The 24595-nt window shown below is 46.2% G+C and overlaps 1 protein-coding gene and 1 long non-coding RNA gene across 2 annotated transcripts; both read left to right on the forward strand.

Annotated features, from left to right (window-relative positions):
* The first annotated feature begins 2890 nt into the window (after positions 1–2890).
* LOC310890740 (zinc finger CCCH domain-containing protein 11A-like) lies at positions 2891–13739 on the forward strand. The gene is made up of 6 exons (XM_083853065.1): positions 2891–3455; positions 3767–10573; positions 10941–11134; positions 11353–11472; positions 12255–12378; positions 12823–13739. The coding sequence occupies exons 3-6, from the start codon at positions 11081–11083 to the stop codon at positions 12924–12926; spliced, it is 402 nt and encodes a 133-aa protein (XP_083709191.1). The 5' UTR covers positions 2891–3455; positions 3767–10573; positions 10941–11080; the 3' UTR covers positions 12927–13739.
* Positions 13740–16381: 2642 nt separating this feature from the next.
* On the forward strand, positions 16382–19991 carry LOC310890741. The gene is made up of 2 exons (XR_014577289.1): positions 16382–18391; positions 18808–19991. It is a non-coding gene; the product is annotated as an uncharacterized lncRNA (long non-coding RNA).
* The last annotated feature ends 4604 nt before the right edge of the window (positions 19992–24595 follow it).

The raw sequence follows: 24595 nt of genomic DNA on the forward strand, positions 1-24595 counted from the left end.
CATCTTGGAAGCCAGGCAGAATCCGTGGAGCCAATGGAGTTCTCAAGCTCGACTTCAGCTTCTTCCCAGCTAGAAGAAGCAAGGACACGCCGGCTGAGTTCCACAGGCAACGCGCCCGTATCTGTAGACGAGGATTTAGAGATGCTACTTTGGGAACTCTCAGACGGCATACTGGAAGCCGAGCTCGACTTGGACCCAGGGAAGGATGAGGATGACCTCCTCCTTGAGCTTTCCAAGATGATTGATGATTGAACTGCATAGTCCTATGGTATATTAAAAAAAAAAAACAACAAAACAAAAAAAAAAACCTCTTCTTCTTGTTGGATACCCTGAGGTGATCCTTTTTCTAACTGAGGCTTTGCAATGAGACTTAAAGCACAGTTGGAACTGGTAGAAATTGGCAGGATCTGCACTCAGTTGTCCTAAGTTTTCCTGCTGGTCAGAGTTAAGGTCTTGTGCATAGTTCCGTAAGTATAGGTGGCTACCTTTGATATCAAGAGGACAAAGCACTTGTTTCTTTTGGCACAGAAAGATGTCCATCGGCACGCTGTGGTGGCTGTGAATTGACGTAGTGATGGAGCGATGCTCTGAAGGCTTAAACGGAAAGCTTCTTCCTTCCGCCCCCCCTTGGCACAGCTCGATGTTGGGCACATTGTGAAGCCTGGGTGTTCTGATTTCTCGGACAGTTGATACCCAAATCCCGGAGTTACTATGTCAACTCTTGACTTTTATTTGTGTATGCCATTGTTTTGACTGTAATCTTTTCAGATGATGAAGCTGTAGGGGCGGGAGGGAGCAAAATAATTATTCTAGCGTTGTGGACCAAACATGCTGCCAGGAGTGGTGGTGGTGGGGTCAGCCCACCCGGCCTTACTTTCAATTATCAGGGATGATAAAATGGTGTGAAAAGCAGCAGCTCTGCGATACGGCTACGCTACCCCCACTCCCTTCTCTTGTGCTGTACCAAAGTTCCCCCAAGCTTTGGTTGGTGCTTTTTGCTGGTGACAGTAGGACTCCAGGGCGAGTAGTCGGGACTCTCCTGCAGTAACTGGGTCAATTAAGGGTTGGTTTAAGTGCCTCCTGGTTTTTAAAATTGCTCCCCTGAGCTGCTGGCTCTGCTGCCTGCTACAGCAAATGTTCGGGTGCCATCAGCGTCGCACTTGGGCGTGGGCACTGACCCTGCGGAGGAGAGCTGAGACTCGCGTGTATTGTGTACCCTGCCGCCAGTGATCGTTTTCCCCTAGCAGATCTATTTTGAATCATTTCCCTAAATTTTAGAGGAACTTTAGGCTCTTTGTGCTATGATTTGTGAAGCTGTAGGGGCCCTCAGGCATTTGCTGCTGGCAGAGGAAAACCGCTTGTCGAATTTGTTGTAAATACTTTCTGTTTGGACAACAACGCCTGTGTGTGTGTGTGTGTGTGTGTGTGTGTGCTTTGACGACCCCCTGCGACGCCCCAGCTCCGCGAGGGAAGCTTTGAAGCGGCTCTGGGAAAACCTCTGCGGAAGAAACCGCTGCTAGTGACTTGCGGAAAAGGGACTCCACAATCAGTGAGATTGTAAAGTAGGTATGTTTATTCAGCGCTGGGCAACACGGGAGGTCGTGGGCATGAAGATTGATGACTCTTCCTCGTCACCGCTAGTTGACCTCTTGTCTTTGCACAGACTCAGTTGCTCCTTGGCTCTTGTCCATCTGCAGGACCAGTTTCTCCCAGTTTCTTAAGACAGGCTCACTCTCTTATTAGGAGACTGACCTTGGTAAGGGGCCCAAGGCTTCTTGCTTTAGTTAATTGGCACAATGCACCATAGTTAGCAAAGACACTAAGTAGCATCCTAGTTTAACGCTGTCAGCGCTCTATCTCTACTTGATAAGATTCTCCTAACTCCCTCTCTCACTGGAGCCCACGCAGCCCTCCGTCCTGCCGAAGGACTTCACGGGGACTTCTGCCGGCTCCGGGTGCCCGCACACAGACAGAAATGGCTTTGAGAGAAAACAATCAGGAGGAGGAGAGCTCAGAGACTGCGGCCGGCTTCGGCCACCTTCCCCTCGCTTTCCCTCTCCGTGTTCAAACCGAGCACTGTTCTGCCGTCAACCTTCGCTGCCTCTGCCCGCGGCGCTGGGCTTTCGCGTGTGCCATTGCTCCTCTACATATTTTATCCTTCCTTTTGTAAGGAATGGTCCAGCAATTCGTGTCACTAAGGGATTTGAAGGGTTACCATCGAGGCCCGGGTCTAGGTGATAAGAGAACAAAGGGGTTTTTAGGGAAAAGTGCTGACTACTGCAGGGGATGTTGCTAGAGTTTCTGAAATCCGGCGCAGAGGCTCCCAAACGAGGAGGAAGGGGGAGCTGAAGGACAATTGAAGGACAAAAGTCTGAGAGGAAGACAACCAGCATTCAGCCCGAGCAAGCCCCGAGAGACCACCAGAGACTGGTACGCAGGCGCCCCTGGGAGGGGTTTCGGATTCCGGAAACCAATTCTAATAACCCTGCCTCTTCTCGAAGTAGTAATGAATATGTATTAGCTCTTGTCCCCGTGCTGAGCCCTTCACGCAGCGCCCCAGAACCTCATCTTCCGCTACCTGCAGATCGTGAGTAGCGCGGGGAGAGGACGGGGAGGGGATGGGGATGGGGATTTGGGGGGGGTGGGGGGAGCGGGGAGGGTCCGGGGATCTCCCTCGCTGAGTTTTCGGCTCCCACCCGTTGCTCGGGGCAGGTTTGTGGGGAATGGAGAGCTGTGCGGCGTGCTGGTGGGTACAAGGAGCTGCTGCGCAGCCCGGCGTTTCCCCCTCGTGTTAACGGGAGTGGGATCGTGCAGCCGGGCGTGCAGGAGTGTTCCCTTGTGACTGGAAACGTGTCCTTCAGCAAACGTGTAGTATTCACCCAGTCATATAAGACTCTAAAATGTCAGACTGTTAATTGAAACTGCCCCTGAGAGTTGCTCCTTGGAGTGTTTGGGAGCTCTAGCGGCTATGGTTAGCGGGTATTTCTGAACACACGAGAGAGAACAAAACTGCTCGCGGTGTTTGTGTTCCAATTTACTCTCCTCCTTCGTTCTGCAGAGCTCGAGGATCCAGGGTGGCTGAGCAAGTGAACGTGCGGATAGAAGGCTGCATCATCGTGAGTGTCAGCACGACCCCACGTTACGTCGTTAGTTTGTTTTCCCTCATTCACAATCCTATTTTTTCTTGTCAAGAAAAACTAGCCCAAGGGAAAAAAGAAATCGTGCTTCTCTAACAATTAGTCTTCATTGTCCAGCCTGGCTCAGCAAAGCTGACGATGGTTCGTGTTGTTGCTGAACTAATTGCCACTGTTGCCGATTTCTAGGGCTTTGACGAGTACGTGAATTTGGCGCTGGACGACGCAGAGGAGATTCACTCCAAGACAAAATCAAGGAAACAGCTGGGTGTGTCGTGTGTCTGTGCAACCCGAGTGACGCGCGGTCTGAAACCTGCCCGGGTGAGCCTTCTAGGTAGCAGCACTGAGAGGTACCAACCGTGTGACGAGCCTTGCTGTTGAAGTTCAGTGAGCAATTCCTGGCTACATCTCTGTCCCTGATGATTTTTGAGCTGCTGATTTTGCTGAATGAAGGAGAATCTGTCCCTGCCTGAGACCAGTTCTGGTCTTTGGAACGTGTAATACCAGGCGGCCTGCACTCTGCATGATGGGCAAAACCCTGCTCAACCACACGAAACACTTTCTGAAAACACGAGATTATTCTCAGGTTCTGGGCTCTCTCTAATCCCCTCTTTCCCTTCTCTGTGCTGCAGGCCGGATCGTGTTAAAAGGGGACAGCATCACTCTTCTACAGAGCGTTTCTAAGTAGAATTTGCCATCCTTAGAACAAAGGTGGCTGCCGTGCTGCGGAGTGACTGAGTGCCAGGGGAACGCGGCCCGCTGGTAGATAGGAAGTTATTTGTAACTGGGGTTGCATGCTGAGGTCAAAAGTCCTTCCTTTGTGGGAGCGAGTTGTTTGTAGCTTGAAACAATACGTGATGTATTTCACAAATAGCCATTTTTCACATTAACTGTAAATGTAAACCACAAATCTGCTTGTTTTCAGTCTCTTCCTTCTGTGAATGGAGGAGGAGAAATATAGAAGCGTGGGCTTTTCTTTTTGCTGTGGATCTGATAAGTTTCGATAACGCTATGTGCTTTCTTGACCATTACATCTGCATTATGTGGCCAGCGTGGACTCGTTCAGGGCACGGAAGCCCCACACAGTCCTTGAGCTAGCAGGGTGCTAAGGAGGGTGTTGGAGATTTTGCATGCAATTGCAGCCCTTTGTTGCTGCAGTGACAGGTTCCTCAGATTCTTTCTAAACAGGGTTTAACTTGTTGAGAATCTTTTTGGGAGTGCTTATTGTGGATCAGTCAGTAAAAGTATCTTAGTGGGCCCGTGAGGGATTCGGGGCTGTGGTGCAGTAACCCAGTGTTTACAAGTGTTACTGCTACGCATGCTTGTCCAATAACGTCTCCAGATCAGAGAGTGAGAGCGGGCAACTGGTTCAGATTAAATCTGTCACTTCTTGCTGCTTTGGACAGAGCCTGTAGATTAAACCCTTGTGCTGTTCATTAAGCTGGGGTATCAGATGTGTCGGTTGGGTTTTTATCATTTGATTTATTTTTTTTATCCGTTTGGAGATCTGTCTTTTCTATTTAAGTTTCCCCAAGAGAGCTGAGTTCCTTGATGCATCGACCAAAGAGAAGTTCCCCGGCTGACTTGGGACAGCCAGTCCCCTCGTTTTTCTGATCACAAAAAAAAAAAAAAAAGAAAAAGAAAAAAATCGAAGAAGAAAAATTTTGACTGTAACTGTAACTCAGAAACTAAGATTACCTAAATGGAGAGAAATGAATTTTGATGCACAGGCTGTGCTAGAAATCTGTTAATCAGCATTCAGTTTTTCAAAACTTCAATTTGTGTATCATCATCATGAAAATTAATAAATTCAAGGTGGGAGATCCTTTCCTGAAAGGGAAGGACAGAAATACGAGTCTTGCTGTGGGGCCTACCCAGCGCAGTTCTGCCATTCCGAGAAGTAATACGTCAGGAGTGTCACAGCAGACGTTCCCAGGAAGAAACCTTTGAGGGGCAGCATGACACACTTGATTGGCGAAAGCAGCTTCAGCTGGACAGCCTGCTGCCGGGATGGGTAATTCTAAGTTGTGTTCAAGTTGCTGAGTTCCTTTCAGCATGTAGTAAAGATGTAACGTGCCAATGTCGTTTGGGAACAGGAGGCATTACGTGTCACCAGCAGTGGGCACGTAGGGAACAAAACAGTATCTTACGAGGTCCTCCACATCTGCCTTTCATTTTGTCCTTGGTTTGCCAGCTGGAGCTTTCAGGAGGTGAGGAAGGAGGCTGTCCCAGTGAATAGTTCAGGTGTTGCAGGGTATTTGTGATGCAGTGCTTGTAAAATTTACCTGCCCGCATCTCCTGTTACAGGCAGCCCCCCGCGGGCCCTGTGAGACGGGGAGCTGCTGCCTGGGGTTAGGCCCAAGGTGCCCTGTCAGGCCCAGGGCCGCCCTTCCCCTTGCCCTGCCCTTCCCTCCCGCTCCGCAGCCCTTGCTCAGGCCTTTTGGGCTGTCTGGCCGTCCATCTGGCCCTGTGTCCCTCCGTCCCTGCCGTCTTCCGAGGGAAGCAAAGAGTCCCTGGGCTGCCTTCAGGGGGGAGGTTCTGCTCAGGAAATTAAAGCTTCCCCCTTAACCCGCCTTGCGAGTTATTTTGAGTTCCAACCTTCTGCCTTCCTTTCGTAGCAGTGCCTCTGAGGGGTGCGCTGTAAGGTAGCCGTCATCTGGCGCGCTGCTCCTGCGTTTCCCAAAGGAACTGCCTTCGGGATCTGACTAACTCTGGATGCACGCGGTTGTCACCTTAATTTCTCCGTTAGTTTGCTGAAAACAACCCTCTTGGGTGACCTTTGTGTTTGTTTCTTCAAACTTGGATCGAGGAGGTCTCTGTTTCCTTATGCTGATGTTCACAATGAAAGTGCAGAAGGGATGCTTACTGTTGCCCGGGTCAGTCCTGTTGCCAGGATGGGAATGTTTAGCCTACCGGCCCTCTGGTGTTGTTAGGCTGCACTCGGAGTGTGAGCTCTGGGCCTTATTTGGAAAAGACTGCGTTATTTGAGTGTACAAACCCGAGATATTCTGCGGATAGGTGATTCTCAAACCACGTCAGAACCACCGCTGTGGCGTGTGCTGGAGTCGGACGCGCGTTTGACTGATCAGGCGGAGCAGGTGAATTGAATTTGTTGCTGGATGGCGAGGTGTTCTGGGGGAAGAGCTAGTCTAAGGAAAACTTCCTCTTACTGCCCCTTCCCATCTCAAATGGCCACTGTCTGGGGAAATTGCTTCTTTATGACATTAACTACAACGTTACAGTGAGGATGAGGAATCATCATTACTCCCATAGTTATTTGCTGCCAGGCCGCAGCGTTGATTTCAGAGATTTAAAAAAAAAAAAAAAGGAAAAAGAAAGGAAGTATGTATTCTTTCACATACTCTCTTTTCCCTGAGAGTAAATGTTGTAGCTTCAGCAGTACCCTTCCTCTGGAAACGATTCCCAGTGCCTGCTCAGACACTGGGGAGGAAAATGACAGAGAGAACAATGGAGGAGAGCCACCCGATACAAAGAAAGGAAAAAAGGGGTTATGGATGAAGGGAAAGCAACTACATAAAAAATTGGTGCTATCTAAAAATTGGTTAAGGGTTTGGGACCTGCAGGTGCTGCCTACACGTGCGTGTGTTGCAGTCGTGCCTGTTGCCACTGCGCAAAATGGAGAGAGCTTCTTTGTCGAATGCAGCATGTTAAAGCATGCGCCATTGCCTGGAAGAAAAGCACGGCCTTCCCTCGTGTGGGACTTCTTCCCCATTGATCTGTGGTTTACCTGAAGGTTTACCATAACCTGCATAAGTTTCAAAAGCAAGCAAACAACCAACCAAAAAACAACACCAACATTAAAGAGTGGCAAGGCAGATGCTCATCTGGGGACTCTGACTCATCGGTGACATCACCAAGCAAAGCACTGTGAGCGCTTCGGGTCGGGGCTGCTGCGGCGAGCCTCGCAGCTGGGAGGGAGAGCGGGTACGGTTCGCCTCTGGCGGGTCTGTGTCAGCCCTCTGCCCTGGTGGCTTCATTAGCAGTGAGAGTTTGACTGCTGTGTTCCCAGCTTTCGCTTCTGCACCGACCGTGTGGCAGAGCCCGCAAGCTGCTTCCTCAGCTGGAAGAGGAAGAGGAGTGACCTCAACTGTGCCGAGGTAAAGCAGAACTGTTGAAAAGATTTGTCAAAGATGCGGGTTGTACCAGCGCAGCCGCTGCAGCTGCAGCAGGTCCTGGAGCATTGGAGAAGATAGAGAGGGGTTTCTTCGTGAAAAGAACGCTGTGAAAGTGTTTTCACGCGGGAAATTAGGAGAAGCGCCTCTGTTGTTTGGATATCCTCTATTGACCTGGCACACGGGCATTACAGCATACCTGGCACACTCTTTGTATTGTTTGTTAAAGAAAAAAAAAAAAAAAAAAAGTGTTTTAGGGCAGGCCAAAAACCTGCCTTGGCACTTCCACATCGCAGCAGTGCTTGCAGGCCGTGCATCCTGGATGCCAGGCCAGGATCTAAATCCGATGGTGCTGTTGGTAACGTGAAGTTCAGGAAGCACTTCTGGGTTTTTCTGCTCTTCCATGTGAATTTTTGCCCTGTGAAGGTGGTGTACTGAGCTCTTTTCTTACCAACAAATAGGTTTAAAAGCAGTTACAGCAAGGATGAGCTGTGCTAGCAGGGGGCTGTTCTGTGCTTCGACCATGGGAAGATGAATGGTTTACCTATGCACCGTTAAATATAGTTTGACACCTAGCACACAACACTTGCAGCCTGTGGGGTGCTTTAACAAGCAGGTAAATCAGCGGAGACTGTTTTGCAGCCAGGCTGATGCTGGGTGATTGAAAAGCAGGGTCACAACAAGGAGTTTATGCTGTTCTTTCTTGCTTGTCATCCGACTGTCTGCTTACACTGTTCTAAAAAAAAAAAAAAACCACCAAAACGGGGTAAGCATCTTTAATACCTTTATTATAAATGGAAGGCACAAAACAGGCCAGCAACAGAGACTGTCCAAGAGAAAGACTTTGTGCTTTATAAACAAACAAGAAATTACCCTTAGGTAGGTGTGATAATCCTTCCCTAATGCATTTTTTGGAGTGCAAAAATATTTTGTTCCCTTCTTGCTCTTCTCTCCAGGACAAAGGCAGAATAGCCAACTGGAAAGTTAGACCAGGGAGGTCAGTTTGTTCCATACTGAGAAAGACAAGCCTGTAAAACAAACTAGACAGGTTTTCTTTGGACTAGTTATCTTCCTTCAGCAAAGGCAAAGTTTATGACACTTGTTGGCATGTATTTCCAGACCCCCAGCTACCGTGACTGTAGTGCATCTGTAATTCTTTTGTACAAAAAGAGTTCAAAATCTCGTAACGCAAAAACTTTACTAGCACCCTGGAGAAAAAAGAAATCTAAAACTCTTGCCAACTTCTATTACAGACCTGCTGAGTGCACCAGAGTTACTCATTTTTATTCAGGCTTTCAGGGGCTAGTTCAGTTGGTTTCTGTTCAGCACTTGGATCGCCATATTGGCAGATGTCAGTTAAAAAAAAAAAAAAAGCTTTGGAGATCTTTTTTAAAATGAGACTGCTTTTTATGGCATTTAGGGCTGTGAGGTATCCTTGGTTTTTGCTTTCTTCCCATTCCTTAGACCAGATCCATTCATATCCTGAACAGCGTTCTGGGTCTGTTCAGGAAAATGGAAGGCAACAAGCAAAATGATGAGCTCCTTGGGCATTCAAAAGAGCTCAATCTGGAAAAGATTTCAAGTCCAACTTCCATGTTAAGGAGCACCAGTAATTTTTAGAAGTAGATGCAGAGGAATCTGCATGGCACTAAGCGTGTTTCTGAAGGTGCTAAAGGTCGGAAGTGACGATTCCTCTCAATACTAAAGAAGAGAAGGAAACCTTGCACTTAACTACTGTTTTTATTCCCTTTGTCAAGCAGTCAAAACCAACAACTAATACGAGAACCCAACTTTTCCCCTCTTTACTTTAGATTTGGGAAAATTCCCTGCCAAAATAATACTTCCTGGAAAATTCACTAGTGTTTGTGTGAGTAAAAGGTTCCAACCTTTTATTATTAATTTGTAAGAACTATTTCATCCGCTTTTGTCCAGAAGAGTCAGAAATAATTTGCACAGAAATGTGCAGCATTTTAATGAAAGGATTCAGAATCACTCTAATTTGAACTTTATCTGGTCTGGTTGCAGGTTTTATGACATTTAGTGTCTTAAAAAAAAAATCAAAATATCTGACTTCACATCAGAAAAAAAAACCTGCTTGTGGCTAAATAAAATCTGTTGCAGCTCTGGTCATTGAAAAATCATTGGCTGTTAAATTGGACCTTAGTCATCTTTTCTAACCTTTCATGATCTTGCAGCAATGGATGATGATGGATATATGGATTAGGGAACAGCACGTGATGGCAAACCTGTGGTATTTGCTACAGCGCAGAAAGAAAACAAATTGCTTCCAAAAAATCAAACTAATTCAAAATTCTTGGTATCATGCAGCCATGCCACTGGCAAAGTGAGCATTGCCCTGCCTCTCAAAGCTTGCTGTATCCTTGATCTGCTGTCTTCCTGCTGTTAATTGATTGCAACTCTACGTGTCTGATCAGGGCTACGAGTTGTTCTCCATATGGATACCATACAACATATACTGTGCACGCTTGTGTGTATAGATATGTTTATCCTGTATGCATGTACATATGTATGCATATTTGTGTGCTGGCCCCCAGATCACTCATGGTATAAAGCATTGGCCTCGAAGGCATACTCATCAAAATATTTGGTAGATCCTCCATTTTTTTCTAGTTCCCTCAAAATGAGAGAGTTTTTACGCGCTCTCTGTGTCAAAAAGGCAAAACTTCTGATTTCCACTGTCGCTCTCGCTAACTTTCTATCACTCACTCCTCGTGTGTGTGTCTAAACACATATGTGTGTATGCGTATGCACATTTGTGTATTTCTATGCACTGGTGTGTTTTTTGCTGTACAGGTAATAAAGACGGGGAAAGGTTTTAGTGTTTTCTTAATAGGTGAAGAAATCTTGAAGACCAGAGATTGGAACATACTGAATTTTGAATAAAAAAAAAAAAAAAAAGTCAAATTGTCTGGCTGTGGAAGATGGATCCTCATTTTTGCAGCCACTTTGAATCACGAGTTCATCTCTAAATGCACTGTTTTTTTTTTGTTTTTGTTTTGTTTTGTGGGGGTTTTTTTTTGGTTTTTATTTTTTGAAGAGCTAACTAACCCTGGCTGTCTCCAGTCTGAGAGAGTGTTCAGATGGACTTGCTTCCTCCATTAGTTATAAGCTGTTTAAAAGCACATCCTACGTTTGAATTGTGGATGAGAGGTTCCCTTGGCAAAGTGGAGAGGCAAATTCTTCCTACCCCTTTATCATTAATTCACGGATTCAGTGTTGGTTCGGCCTCCAGGAGAAGTTAACTGGAAGTCTTTGAAGATCAATAACTTTGCTGAGGTTGTCCAGGTAGGTGAACTCGAAGACCCACAGTGACTGGAACATGCTATTTAATGCGTCATACTGCGTTCTGTAGAAGTTACTCGTAGCCATAGTTGATCATTGCCTTGCATGTATGATCAGGTGGTTTTTGAAGAAGTGACTCCATTTTCAGGCTTCCAGGTGTGCTCCAAGGCATATTATTGAGGACGTGGAAGAGAACACTTGCTGACAAAGCTCCTGGCAGCTTTACAGAACTTTAGTTTAATATTGTGTTAGTTCCCGTAACAGCTGATTTCAAGGCATTGCTCTCCTCAAGAGACTAATTTGATGAACAGAAGAAAGCTGGAAAAATGCTTGTTACTCATTATTTTTCACTTGTTGGTACTTTGTTTAGGGTTACTTTTAAAAAGAAGATTTCACTGATCACAAGCCAGTGGAAGACTTTCAGCCCAAGCAAGGGTGAAGACAGCTCTCTCCAAGAGCAGAGGAAGTCCCTGTGGAGAGAACCCGAGCTTGTTATCAGAACTTGTCGGCATGTCTAAACAAGGAGACGATTGCTACTTCTATTTCTATTCTACCTGTACCAAGGTATGGCTGGGTTTCTTTTGCTTTGCTTTGCTTTGTTTTTGTTTTTTTTTTTTTCATTTTTTTCAGGAAGGGGTAGAGTAGGAGGAGGAGGCACACTGGTCTTTGGTTAACGTGATAACCAGATAGATTCTGAATTCAATCGTAGCAACCTGAGGCAGTAGCATGGACGTTTTTGAGGCTGTACTATATTTTCCTTGTTGGTTTCCTTTTGGTTACAGGGAGACAACTGTTCCTTCCGCCACTGCGAAGCTGCTCTGGGGAACGAGACAGTCTGCACGCTGTGGCAGGAGGGTCGTTGTTTCAGGAATGTCTGCCGATTCAGACACATGGAAATTGACGTGAGTGCCTAAAGATGTGTTCTCAAAATAAATCAACAAAAGCATTTTTCAGTGCTGTAGGTGTGCTGATTGTGCTTTTGCAGGATAGAGTCATTTGCTTTGGAATTACACTGGTTTCTGTTAGCAGGGGAGGGGGTGGGAGGAAGGAGAGGGAAATAAAATCAATGCCTTAGGTATGTCTTAGCAAGATTTTCTTTTATTAGACGCCGACAGTATTGTCTCAACAGATGCAGAATAACCGCTAACTAGACTGCTAAAACCTGCTGGAGCAGGGGGGTAATAAACAGGCTGTACTAGCCTCCTGAGAGCAGGCTTGATAATGATCTATCAGGTCTCTTGTGTCCCGGAGTCCTTCAGATAATGCTGTTCTAGCTGCCTGGGCTAGGAAGCAGTGGGGAAAGTTAAAGGTGCAGAAGAACGAAGTCTCCAAGAAGTAGTTCTGGATAGAGTTAACGTAGGCAATTTAAGATGTTCTTTTTCCCTCTGAATAATCCTAGTATAATCCTAGGTGTATTAGTTTAACCCACCCTAAACTGATGTCTGAGAGTGCCTGTCTTCTCAAACTGAATGATGACAGGGCTAAACGTGCATAGTGGTTACAGCTTCTGCAAACTTTGTGAATATGCCCGGAAATACTATACTTCCGTGATAAACTGACCTTTGGAATGATGTTTCAGCACTGTATTGTGACAGCCCTATCGCTGTCGTGACCTGGAACTGTGCATCTCTTTGCAAACCTTAGGTGCATGTTATCACGAGCTTGTCTTTCTTTCTGTCTTCAGAAAAAGCGCGGTGAGATTCCCTGCTACTGGGAGAAGCAGCCAGTAGGCTGTCAGAAAGCCAACTGTGCTTTTCATCACGCAAAGGGACGTTACATCGATGGAGTCTTCTTACCACCAAGCAAGAGTGAGTTTAGGTCCTTTTTCTTTAAGTATTGAAGAATTAATTTTGCATATTACTTAGTGGGTGCCAATAGTGTAGGAGACATCAGGTAACCGTCCATTTGTGAGTGCAGGAAAAGGTCTGCAGTCCTAGGTGGTCAGCTAAACCGAGTGTACTGCTGCTGTACTGCTGGTATTTGTTTTCTGCTTTCATGCTCAGCTTCTCTCTGCTTTGTGTGATATTTGCCTTGCAGTTTGCTTTCTGTTGTTTCGTCCTCTGCTGGGTGGTAGGGAGATGTGTTGTTGTTTGAAGACAAGTCATTGTTCACGGTGTAAACAGTGGCGGGATGGGCAAAAGGAGATGCTGAATTCATTGTCTGTGCAGGTTATCTGCCTTAGCTACCATCTTCGTGCATTGTGGTCAAAGTTTTAAACTGCCATATTACTGATGATCCTCCTCTTCCTCTAGCTACACTGCCAAGTCCGCCTGAGTCCGCGGACGATGATTTGAAAGTGGCTCAGATGTCACTGCAGCAAAACAAACTTTCTGTCCAGTCCAATCCCTCTCCATAGCTAAGGCGGGTGATGAAAGTGGAAAACTCGGAAAATGTCCCAAGCCCTACACACCCTCCAGTTGTAATCAATGCTGCAGATGATGATGAAGATGATGATGGTGAGCATGGTTTGGTTCTTGGAAGGAATTTGTGCTGTAAATGATTGTGTAAGTCTTTGGTTCTTGGAAGGAATTTGTGCTGTAAATCAATGTATAAATCACAGATGACCTGAGGTCTGACTAGCGATAGGGCAGGCAGTCTGGTCAGGTCACTGGTGGCTTTGTCTGGCAGTCAGTGGACAGAACCTGAAATGTTGGAGGAAAGCTTAGAACCACTCTTGGCTTTAGTTGGTCTGTTGTGTAAAGCTCTATGTGAAACTAGGAAGGAAATTCCTTTTTTTTTGTCTGAAGAGTAATATGTTGTGTAGTAGTTAAAGCTGCAGAGAGAATCTAGAGTCCTAGATGTTTTGTCCTAGGGTAGTCTACTTACGAGTTCATCAGGTCAGTGTAGCTGTATTAAAAAAAAAAAAAAAAAAAAAAAAGCTTTTTTATAGGAACCATGGACTGAAGTGTCATTGCATGAGCTACATAATCACGAACAATCTGGCCTATGCATAACTGAATAGATTTTTCCCCTTCAGACCAGCTTTCTGCGGAAGGAGAAGAAACTAAAACTCCCGTCCAGCAACCAGCTGAGGAAGGCCAAAATGGATTACGGATGATTTCCACTCGGAAAGCCAGTGCTACTACTGCTAAACAAGGTATTCCAGCACCTGTAGTAGGATAAATCGGAAGGAGAACTTGACAATTAACTCAAAAGCAATGTGGCGTAAAAACACAACAGAATGTAGGGGTGCTGAATGGACTCGGTTATTTCCATGATCTCATTTCTCCCTGATACCATCATGTGCCCATTGGGTCAGAAAGTTGAACTCCTTTTCTTTCCTTTTGGAGAACAAAACAGGGTCACAGCATGGAGTTTAAATGGCTGCACGTGCAGCCTGGCAACCACTGTTGAAAGCCATATCTAACGATAGAGGGATCTAATATCACGTAAATGGATTAAAATTAAAACTACAGTTTTTACCCTGAAGGGTGAAAGGAGGGGCAAAATGCCATTGATTCTATGGTTGTTTCACTTGTGAGGAGTGTTGACAGGGTTTATTCTAAATACTTCTGAAAGTTCCTGAGCACTAAGAAGCATGAGGATCTGTGGTCCTCAGTGAGTGCCTCTAAGCCTTAGTCTCATTAACTGTTTTCTGTTTTCAGAGGACGGTCTGAATTTTGGAATAAAAACACTTGAAGAAATCAAATTGCAGAAAATGAAGGAAAAAACTAAGAGACACGGTGGTGAGTTAATATTCCCTACTTTCTTACCCTCTTCACCTTCATCCTGTGTGATGATTTTTCTTTCAAAAAAAAATTCTTCCAGTAATACCGGGTAGCTGGCTATGCTTTGGTGAATCCAACTATTTGCCAAAGAAGTGAAATTTGATTGGCTTCAGAATGGCAGGTGATGGTGGCTGGGAGCTGCTTGAGGGATAGACTTCCATGTTTAGCTGGGGGCATCGAGCAACCTGATTCTCAGCCAGCTGGTATTCTAGATGGGAATTCCAAGGGCAACCAGAGGCAAATTAGTCACCTCTCTTATTTGCATGCTCTGGTCACTGTATGTTTGACAGTAATGAATAATTACAGTTTTTTGTTCTTCGTGATAGTTTTTTCTGTTTGGTAAACTTCCTTATGTTTTGCTTGCTCTGAGCAGAAGGTCCTTCAAGATCTTCTCTTCCTCCCGTCGATTCTATGATTTTTCCTGCTCCGGAAAAGGAAAATGTCCGGACAGTGGTGAGAACTGTGACACTGTCTACAGAGGAAGGTAATAATTCATGCTTTTGTTTTGATTTCATTACTCCTAAACTGGAAGGTTAAGCAAGAAGGAAGGCAATTCACCCCTGTTAGCCTCCTGGTGCTGCCGCCTTCTGTTCAAAACATGCTTTTATGCTGAAAGTCCCTGGTTGTACTGGAAAGCTTTGGTGCTCAGGTTAAGTGCAGTAGCAGGAGAAAGAAAAAAATGTGTCAGTATGCAAATAGGGGGATAACTGAAAAACAGGAGAGTAACGAGAAGAAAGAGCTCTAGAGGACAGTGCTATGTAAGAAGCAATTTCTGAAGCTTTAAAGAGGCTGACAGTGGCACGTGTGGACAGTAGTGCGATAGGAGTCTGTGTATAAATTATATTGTTTAGAGTTGTGCAAATTCCTTTGAAAGGGAAAGAAGTGAAGAAGTACTTTTACTCATAGACATTCACCTTAGAAAGGAATATTTCTCAGCATTGGTACCTAATAATATTCTGCTTGCTTATGCAGCTCTGTTCTGCACAAAGTATAGCTGTCAAGCAGACTCAGATTCATTCTCGACTACATTCAGCTGGAATTTGAGGCAAACACTGAGACTATGGATACTTTTTCTAAGTTAATTATAGTTGTAATATGAGTTTGTGTGGTTTAGCTGTCAAAACAGTGTCTTGCTGGGTTTTTTTGGACATGGGCTAACAGTATACTATTTCTATTGGCTACTGGTCTCTATGAAATAGAAAAATTTTACTTTTGTTTTAGGGGAGGAACCTGTGGTTCGACTAGATCTTGCTGAGAAACAAGGAAAACGGAAAGCCTCCGTGGGTAAGAACTTTTTATGAGCTGTTATTTAGGTGCCGCCTTCTCTATATGACTGCATCGAAGAGTATTTTTGACGTGTGAGAGGAAAATGCGTTGCAGTGGAGATCTGTGTTGACTGCAGAAATGGCAAAAAAACCATTTAGCAGCTGAAAGGCAATTTTATGAAAATATGCTTGAAAAATAGAAGCTTGTGGTTGACTGTTCTCAAATCTTCCTGCAAAGAAATGTTCTTAAAATATTCCTTGTTTTCTCCGTCTGAAGCTGATGTAAGCGCCCTTCCGGTGAAGCGCAGCCTTGCTGAAAGGCTGGGGAAGAAGGTGGAGGTTCCGGGAAATGCTGACAAAGCACCAAAGAGAGGTACAGCTACTAAACAGGCATCTGGATGTGATTCACGGGTTTTGTATTTAGGCTCTCTGTTTGTCCTTTTCCTGCGATGTTTCTTTTTGCATGTTGGCTGAGGTCTTAATCACCGGGATTCAAAGTTACCTTTCCTGCCTTGTTTTCGAATGTGAACACAAAGTTGACGTTTATGCAGCCTCCCTAATTTGGTCTTTTTCTGTTTTGCAGTTCAAGTTCCCAAGTCTGTGAAGGAGAGACTAGGATTACCTTCTCAACGGACTAGTACTGCGAAAGGTAACAACTGGCTATTAAATATACTTTCTCCTTCTTCCTTTCCGTGAACTTAGACCGTTTTCATACAGCCCTAAAAAGGAATTCAAATGAAAACAAAGAACTGGTTCCTCTCGCTCGAGTGCTGAAGCTCTTCTGACAGCCACTATCAGAAATCTGCCTCTAGGTGTGTGTTTATTTTCCGCTTGTGCCTTGTCAAGGTTTTAAGCTGCTTCTGTGAACCATCATATACAATTAGAATAGAGCCACTGCCGGGAGCAGGAATTTGAAATGCAGTCTGAAAAAGTAATCAAGTAAACTAGCATTTCTGTGTAGCAACTCTCTCTGGATAGGGCTGGTCTTCAAAATACAACAAGTGGCTCAGAGGAGGAGGAGAATGTTAGGCTATTGTCCTAAGATGGGTTATTGGGAACGCTCAGGCTTAGTTTTCCTTAGTACTGTGACAAATTTTGGAGACTTAAACTATTGTTGGACTCTCTTTAAATGCTGGTGCTTCTCATTTCTTGATGATGACAGGGAAGGCTGCTAAGCCAAAGGGAGAGATCCATGTGAAAACACTGGAGGAAATCCATCGTGAGAGAGCTCTTCGAGAAAGTCAAGCCAAAGCCCAGGCTGAATGGCATGGTAAAACCAAAGATCCCAGCGCAGGGGCAAAAATTGAGGGTGAGCCCAAGAAGCAGAGTGTGCTCACTCTTTCCGGGCCCAGCAAAGTGCAGTCGAAGGAGCCGGCAGGTAAAGCCAAGCCAGAAGGAGAAGTGCGTGTTAAAACCCTGGAAGAAATAAAGCGCGAGAAAGCTCTGCGGATGCAGCAGAGTGGAGGAAATGTGCCAGCTCCCCCAGCACAACCTGGACCTGCCCCAGCCGGGCAGAAATCGTTATGGAACACAAAGCTATCAGGTAATAAGATGCTTTAATACCTGCCCCGGTGAGGTGCTTCCCATATTGAGCAAGTTCCATTTGCTCAGGATCTGCTTTGCTTTTTCCTTCAATGCGGAGGATAAAAGAGTTTAAGGCTACAAAGTTCAAAGGCAAAGAAGGGCCAGAACGTGCAACCATGTCTGTTTTCGTTAATTACGTGATGGTATTCTGTATTTCCCACTAGAAAATTAACACATTGAGGGGCTTTTTAGTCTAATTTTGGTATTCTGTTTTTTTCTGCCATCTGTTTATGGTATGAAGTCCTCCCTGTGTTGAGTTCAAGTTCACCTTCCTCTTTGGCATGTGTTGCTTAGCTTGACACGTGTATGTGTTTGTAAAGCATGCATCAGCATCTTAATGTGGGGGGCCAGTTTCTGTCAAAAATGACAGAGGATCAAAGGCCTCGTTGTTAAGATTATATCAACTTTGTAAAATGAGATTGTGTGAGGGAGATAAGGAGGGCTTAAAGGCTGCATGCACTGCACATTGTAGCCTTTCTCTCTGTCTCACGGGACACGAGGAAATAAACACACAAAGAAAACAAGTACCCAGCTTTCTTTCGTTTCTTCTCCTGCCAGCCAGACGTTAGGTCAGGAATGGGAGACTAGAATATGACTCTACAAATTTGGATTTTGTAGAACAACTTAATAAATTTTGTGGGACATCACTGCAGGGGAGAGGAAGCTGGTACAACAGTTGCATACACTCTCTTGTCTTACTATACCTGCTGCTTTTCCTTTCCTAGAGGGAGCAAGACTTTAAATACAAAAGCTGTCAACATTTGTGAATCTTACTAGACTTCATACAACGTCTTAGAGTATTGCTTGCACTTGGGATCGCTCTGTGTCTGAGTTTCCCTCGTCCTGGATTATGATTTACTGTAGCCATTCACTTTCTTTGTTCCTTTGTATGGATTGTTGGTAGACGGAGTTTACTATGTGGAAGATATTGCTGAGAATCCAGGCAATGGCAGTGTAATTCTGCTGGCCAAATACAGTTAACTGTGTAGAAGGGCCGTGGAAATGAGGAAGAGAACGTGGATTTTTCATGAGGCAGAGCAAGACTGTATCAGTTCTCTCTTCCTTTTACTCTAGCCAACTTTAACATGTTTGCGAAGCCTTGGGATGGGAAAGTCGCTTCCCCCAAGAAGAAGGCACTGAAACGTAAGGCACCTGGCAGTTTTCCCTCTGCTGTAGCAGCTGTGAAACCACGGACTGCCTCCGATGCAGACACAATGGGACCTCCAGCCAAAAAAGCAGCTATGGTAAGGACAGGGGCTAATGCAGAAATGGATCCCTTGTAAAATTTATACCCTCCTCTAGGAGAAAAGATGGAAAACTCAAATGTTCTACAGGCCTTCTGTTTCCTTTTAAATCCAGTAGCTGCCTACAGAATTCTTGTAGTACCCTTCCATATTTATTAGATTAATGGCACTATTTACTTAGTCCTCTGTGATTCTGTGATTTCTCTGGTGTGGAGGATTTTGTCCATTAATGCTGTGTTCTTAAAAGACACAAGATCATTAGTAACCTCCAAGTGAATATTAACTTTCTTCAGGAGCACCTTGGTTTTGTATTTTGGCTAAGGCTCCGCAATGCCAGAGGAGAAGCAGCATGGAGGAAAAAGCTAGCAAGGAATCTTTTACCCATGAGTCCTAAACACTGTTTTGCTGCTTTCTAGGCTGTTCCAGCCACGCTGGAGCACGTCCCAGCCACCAGACTTGAAGAAAATCCCCAAAACAGGTGATGACCACAACTTGTTCTTTTTCTCAATCGGTGTATATCCCCAGTGAAACATAAGTTCTGTCACAGGTGGGGAAAAAAGGAGGGTTCTGAGATAATTAAAGCCCAAATCCATCAGAGGATAAGTCACTTATTTATCTTATAAGATAAATAAGTCACGTGAAATGACTTTCTAGCAGCTAGCAGGAATGCTTAATTAGACTTACTTTCTTTAAATGCTGCAAGTCGGTACAGCTTTCCAGTGACTTCTTGCTCTGTCTGAATACCTAAATGAGGATGAGGTGAAGTTCTTCTACTTCCTCGTGAGGTGATAAATGATGAGTAGTGTCCTCTGCCTTTTGGTCCTCAAGAATGCCACCCGAACAAACATACAAGGTGACAAGAGTGCAGGGAGAGCAGAGGGAAGTGATGGCTGCAGATCAGCTTCCTGTAGTGGGGAGCAAACTCTGCTGAGTGTGCCGTGGGAAAAATGACTAACTTAGTAAACAGATATTTGCAGATGGAGACTTCTTAACATTTTTACAGGAAAATTAAGCAAGGTGGCAAAGTGCCTCTTGCTACAAAAATTGAACCATCTCTGCTAGACTCCGGGTGCTCTGGCTTCACAGAGAAACCCCCAAACTGAAAAATGTACCTGCTAATATATTGGGCTCTAAATGTAGCCCTGGGTTAATTGAATAACAATCCCTGGGTAAGATTGAAGTGCAGGAGGGGTTGGCTACGGTTTTAAGAGCCGGTTTGCAGAAAAGGGATTTCCCATTAAGAAATGGCATATACTGATTGTTCTCTTCCTTGCTCTGCCAAGACCTGAAGCACATCTTGGAAGCCAGGCAGAATCCGTGGAGCCAATGGAGTTCTCAAGCTCGACTTCAGCTTCTTCCCAGCTAGAAGAAGCAAGGACACGCCGGCTGAGTTCCACAGGCAACGCGCCCGTATCTGTAGACGAGGATTTAGAGATGCTACTTTGGGAACTCTCAGACGGCATACTGGAAGCCGAGCTCGACTTGGACCCAGGGAAGGATGAGGATGACCTCCTCCTTGAGCTTTCCAAGATGATTGATGATTGAACTGCATAGTCCTATGGTATATTAAAAAAAAAAAACAACAAAACAAAAAAAAAAACCTCTTCTTCTTGTTGGATACCCTGAGGTGATCCTTTTTCTAACTGAGGCTTTGCAATGAGACTTAAAGCACAGTTGGAACTGGTAGAAATTGGCAGGATCTGCACTCAGTTGTCCTAAGTTTTCCTGCTGGTCAGAGTTAAGGTCTTGTGCATGGTTCCGTAAGTATAGGTGGCTACCTTTGATATCAAGAGGACAAAGCACTTGTTTCTTTTGGCACAGAAAGATGTCCATCGGCACGCTGTGGTGGCTGTGAATTGACGTAGTGATGGAGCGATGCTCTGAAGGCTTAAACGGAAAGCTTCTTCCTTCCGCCCCCCCTTGGCACAGCTCGATGTTGGGCACATTGTGAAGCCTGGGTGTTCTGATTTCTCGGACAGTTGATACCCAAATCCCGGAGTTACTATGTCAACTCTTGACTTTTATTTGTGTATGCCATTGTTTTGACTGTAATCTTTTCAGATGATGAAGCTGTAGGGGCGGGAGGGAGCAAAATAATTATTCTAGCGTTGTGGACCAAACATGCTGCCAGGAGTGGTGGTGGTGGGGTCAGCCCACCCGGCCTTACTTTCAATTATCAGGGATGATAAAATGGTGTGAAAAGCAGCAGCTCTGCGATACGGCTACGCTACCCCCACTCCCTTCTCTTGTGCTGTACCAAAGTTCCCCCAAGCTTTGGTTGGTGCTTTTTGCTGGTGACAGTAGGACTCCAGGGCGAGTAGTCGGGACTCTCCTGCAGTAACTGGGTCAATTAAGGGTTGGTTTAAGTGCCTCCTGGTTTTTAAAATTGCTCCCCTGAGCTGCTGGCTCTGCTGCCTGCTACAGCAAATGTTCGGGTGCCATCAGCGTCGCACTTGGGCGTGGGCACTGACCCTGCGGAGGAGAGCTGAGACTCGCGTGTATTGTGTACCCTGCCGCCAGTGATCGTTTTCCCCTAGCAGATCTATTTTGAATCATTTCCCTAAATTTTAGAGGAACTTTAGGCTCTTTGTGCTATGATTTGTGAAGCTGTAGGGGCCCTCAGGCATTTGCTGCTGGCAGAGGAAAACCGCTTGTCGAATTTGTTGTAAATACTTTCTGTTTGGACAACAACGCCTGTGTGTGTGTGTGTGTGTGTGTGTGTGTGTGTGTGTGTGTGTGTGCTTTGACGACCCCCTGCGACGCCCCAGCTCCGCGAGGGAAGCTTTGAAGCGGCTCTGGGAAAACCTCTGCGGAAGAAACCGCTGCTAGTGACTTGCGGAAAAGGGACTCCACAATCAGTGAGATTGTAAAGTAGGTATGTTTATTCAGCGCTGGGCAACACGGGAGGTCGTGGGCATGAAGATTGATGACTCTTCCTCGTCACCGCTAGTTGACCTCTTGTCTTTGCACAGACTCAGTTGCTCCTTGGCTCTTGTCCATCTGCAGGACCAGTTTCTCCCAGTTTCTTAAGACAGGCTCACTCTCTTATTAGGAGACTGACCTTGGTAAGGGGCCCAAGGCTTCTTGCTTTAGTTAATTGGCACAATGCACCATAGTTAGCAAAGACACTAAGTAGCATCCTAGTTTAACGCTGTCAGCGCTCTATCTCTACTTGATAAGATTCTCCTAACTCCCTCTCTCACTGGAGCCCACGCAGCCCTCCGTCCTGCCGAAGGACTTCACGGGGACTTCTGCCGGCTCCGGGTGCCCGCACACAGACAGAAATGGCTTTGAGAGAAAACAATCAGGAGGAGGAGAGCTCAGAGACTGCGGCCGGCTTCGGCCACCTTCCCCTCGCTTTCCCTCTCCGTGTTCAAACCGAGCACTGTTCTGCCGTCAACCTTCGCTGCCTCTGCCCGCGGCGCTGGGCTTTCGCGTGTGCCATTGCTCCTCTACATATTTTATCCTTCCTTTTGTAAGGAATGGTCCAGCAATTCGTGTCACTAAGGGATTTGAAGGGTTACCATCGAGGCCCGGGTCTAGGTGATAAGAGAACAAAGGGGTTTTTAGGGAAAAGTGCTGACTACTGCAGGGGATGTTGCTAGAGTTTCTGAAATCCGGCGCAGAGGCTCCCAAACGAGGAGGAAGGGGGAGCTGAAGGACAATTGAAGGACAAAAGCCTGAGAGGAAGACAACCAGCATTCAGCCCGAGCAAGCCCCGAGAGACCACCAGAGACAGGTACGCAGGCGCCCCTGGGAGGGGTTTCGGATTCCGGAAACCAATTCTAATAACCCTGCCTCTTCTCGAAGTAGTAATGAATATGTATTAGCCTGGGAGCATCAAAACCAGCCGCCTTACGTAACAGGTGTGCGTCCTGGGGGAGCAGAGACTCCCGGCGCACCCAGCGCTGCTTGCTTGCCTCTATTCGTTTAATAAATTGTAAACTTTGATTGTAATCCTATTTGGATTTATAACAGCCATTTATAACACTTTTTATATTTGTATTTTATTTAAGGCTGTCTTGCCCCCCTCCCCCCCCAGCCTCGCTGCTCGCCAATAAAGCTGGCGCAGGGGCTAAGGGATTTGAAGGGCCTGCTTGTACACCTAAGGGATTTGAGGGCCTGCTTGTACACCTTTGGGGACTGCCTCTTTTGGGGGGGGGGGGGGGTGTTAGGAGCTGCTTGTATACTTTTTTAGGCATTCCTCTGAGAGGGGGTTGGGAGCTTCGTGTATACTGGGGGGGGAGGGCCTCCCTCGAGGTGGAAGCGGGGGGGGTTGGAGCGTTTCTACACTGTAGGGGCCTGCCTGTACACTTTTGGGGCCTGCCTTGGAGGGGTTGGGAACTGCTTGTACACCTTTGGGGCCTGCGTCTGCGCGGGGCGGGGGGGGTTAGGGGGTTGGAGCTGGTTTTAACCTTTTGGGCTTGCATCTGGAGGGGCTTGGGGCCTGCCTTTGGGGGGGTGGTTGTGAGCTGCTTGTATACTGTAGGGGCCTGCTTGTACACCTTTGGGGCCTGCGTCTGGGGGGGGGTGGGAGCTGCTTGTACACTGTTAGGGCCTGCCTTGGGGGAGGGGTTGGGGCATGTGCCTTGGGGGCATGGGGTTGGGAGCTGCTTCTACGCTGTAGGGGTCTGGGTCTTGGGGGGTTGGGGCTGTTTGTACACCTTTGGGGCGTGCCTCTGGGGAGGATGGGGAGTTGCTTGTACACCTTTGGGGCCTGTGTCTGGGGGGGGGTTGGGGCCTGTGCCAGGGGGGTTGGGAGCTGCTTGTACGCTCTAGGGTCCTCTGGCAGGCTTTGGGGCCTCCCTTTGAGGGGGGCAGTTGGGAGCTGGTTGTACACCTTTGGGGCCTGAGTCTGGGGTGTGGGGGCTGGGGCTGAGGCCTGGGGCCTGGGGCATGCATCTGGGTGGTGGTGGGGGGGGGTCCAGTTCATGGGGGGGGGTGGGTTGGGAGCTGCTTGTGGACAGTTGGGGTCTGCATCCGGGTGTGGCTGGGGCCTGCTTGTAGACTTCTGCAGCCTGTGTCTGGTGTTTGGGGGCTTTTCTGTAGTGTTTGGGGATTGCATTTTGGCTTTGGGATGTGTCTAGAGCTTCTGGGGCCTAGCTGTAGTGCTTGGGGCCTGCGTCTGGGGCTTTTCTGTAGCATTTTGGTAGCGTGTTTGTGATTTGGGGTCTGTATCCAGGGTTTTGCCTTTTTTGTAGTTTTCAGCTTTGTGTCTGTTTCTTTGTTGGTTGCCTGGGGTTTGGGGTTTGGATCATTAGTCAGTGTCATTAGCGTCGGGGGGTTGATATGAAGGGTTAGGGTTGTGGTTAGAGTTGTTAGGGTTAAAGAGAATAAGGATTTTAGGGTAAGGGGATCAAGGTTGTGGGAATAAAAATGTTTTTGCACAGAGTTACATCGTTTAGAGGGAAGGAAGGTGGTATTGATATATGCTTGCAGTGATAAGAAAGCTTAACAGACAACCTTGTAAAATGCAGACAACCAGAATCCTTAGAGCAATTGGGTGGAAATCACGGTGTAAGAAACATTACCACCTCAAAGAGGAAAACAGTCAAGAAAAAAAATAAAATTGACTAGTAACAGGCCAGCAGCTGTGTATTTTCTGTGAAGCACTGGATAGATTGTGAACATGGATTACCCAGTCAATGGGGAAACTGGGGAGGGTCCTGGTCACCGAGAGGAAAAAAAAAATTATATAAACTGTGTTATGGAACTAGTAGGTGGCTTGTGGGACGCCTGCCATTGCAATCGTGAATAAAAATGCTACCTCACTGAGATACTTGCCTGAGCCTATGGTATTGGTTACAGAGTGTTTCTAATAAGGTGTTAGGGTTTTAAGGTTTCAGGGCTAAGGCACTAGGGTTGGGTTTCAGGGTTAGGGTTTCCAGGGTTTAGGGTTAGGATTTTAAGGTTGTTAGGGTTGGAGTTATAAGGGTTAGGGTTTGGGGGTTAGTGTGTTAAGGTTTTAAAGTATTTTGTGGTTTTAGTGTTGATAGGGTTTTTAGGGTTAGGGTCTTAGGGTTTTAGTTATGGTCAGGTATTTAGGGTTAGGGTTTTAAGGTCTTTTTTTTTTTTTTTTTAAGGTTAGGGTCTCCAGCGGTAGGGCTTTGAGAATCTTTACGTTTTGGGTTAGGGTTTAGAGGGTCTTAATTTTTAGGGTTAGGGCTTTTAGGCGTAGGTCTAGTGTGGTAAATTTTATCGGGT

The sequence above is a fragment of the Anser anser genome (genome assembly GCF_964211835.1).
Source record: "Anser anser genome assembly, contig: HAP1_SCAFFOLD_34, whole genome shotgun sequence".
In the NCBI taxonomy this organism is placed as follows: Eukaryota; Metazoa; Chordata; class Aves; order Anseriformes; family Anatidae; genus Anser; species Anser anser.

Coding starts and splice junctions, on each gene's coding strand:
- LOC310890740 (XM_083853065.1), top strand. CDS start 11,081: ATGTCTAAACAAGGAGACGATTGCTACTTCTATTTCTATTCTACCTGT. Junction 11,135..11,352: donor TCTATTCTACCTGTACCAAG/GTATGGCTGGGT, acceptor TTTTGGTTACAG/GGAGACAACTGTTCCTTCCG. Junction 12,379..12,822: donor CTTCTTACCACCAAGCAAGA/GTGAGTTTAGGT, acceptor CTCTTCCTCTAG/CTACACTGCCAAGTCCGCCT.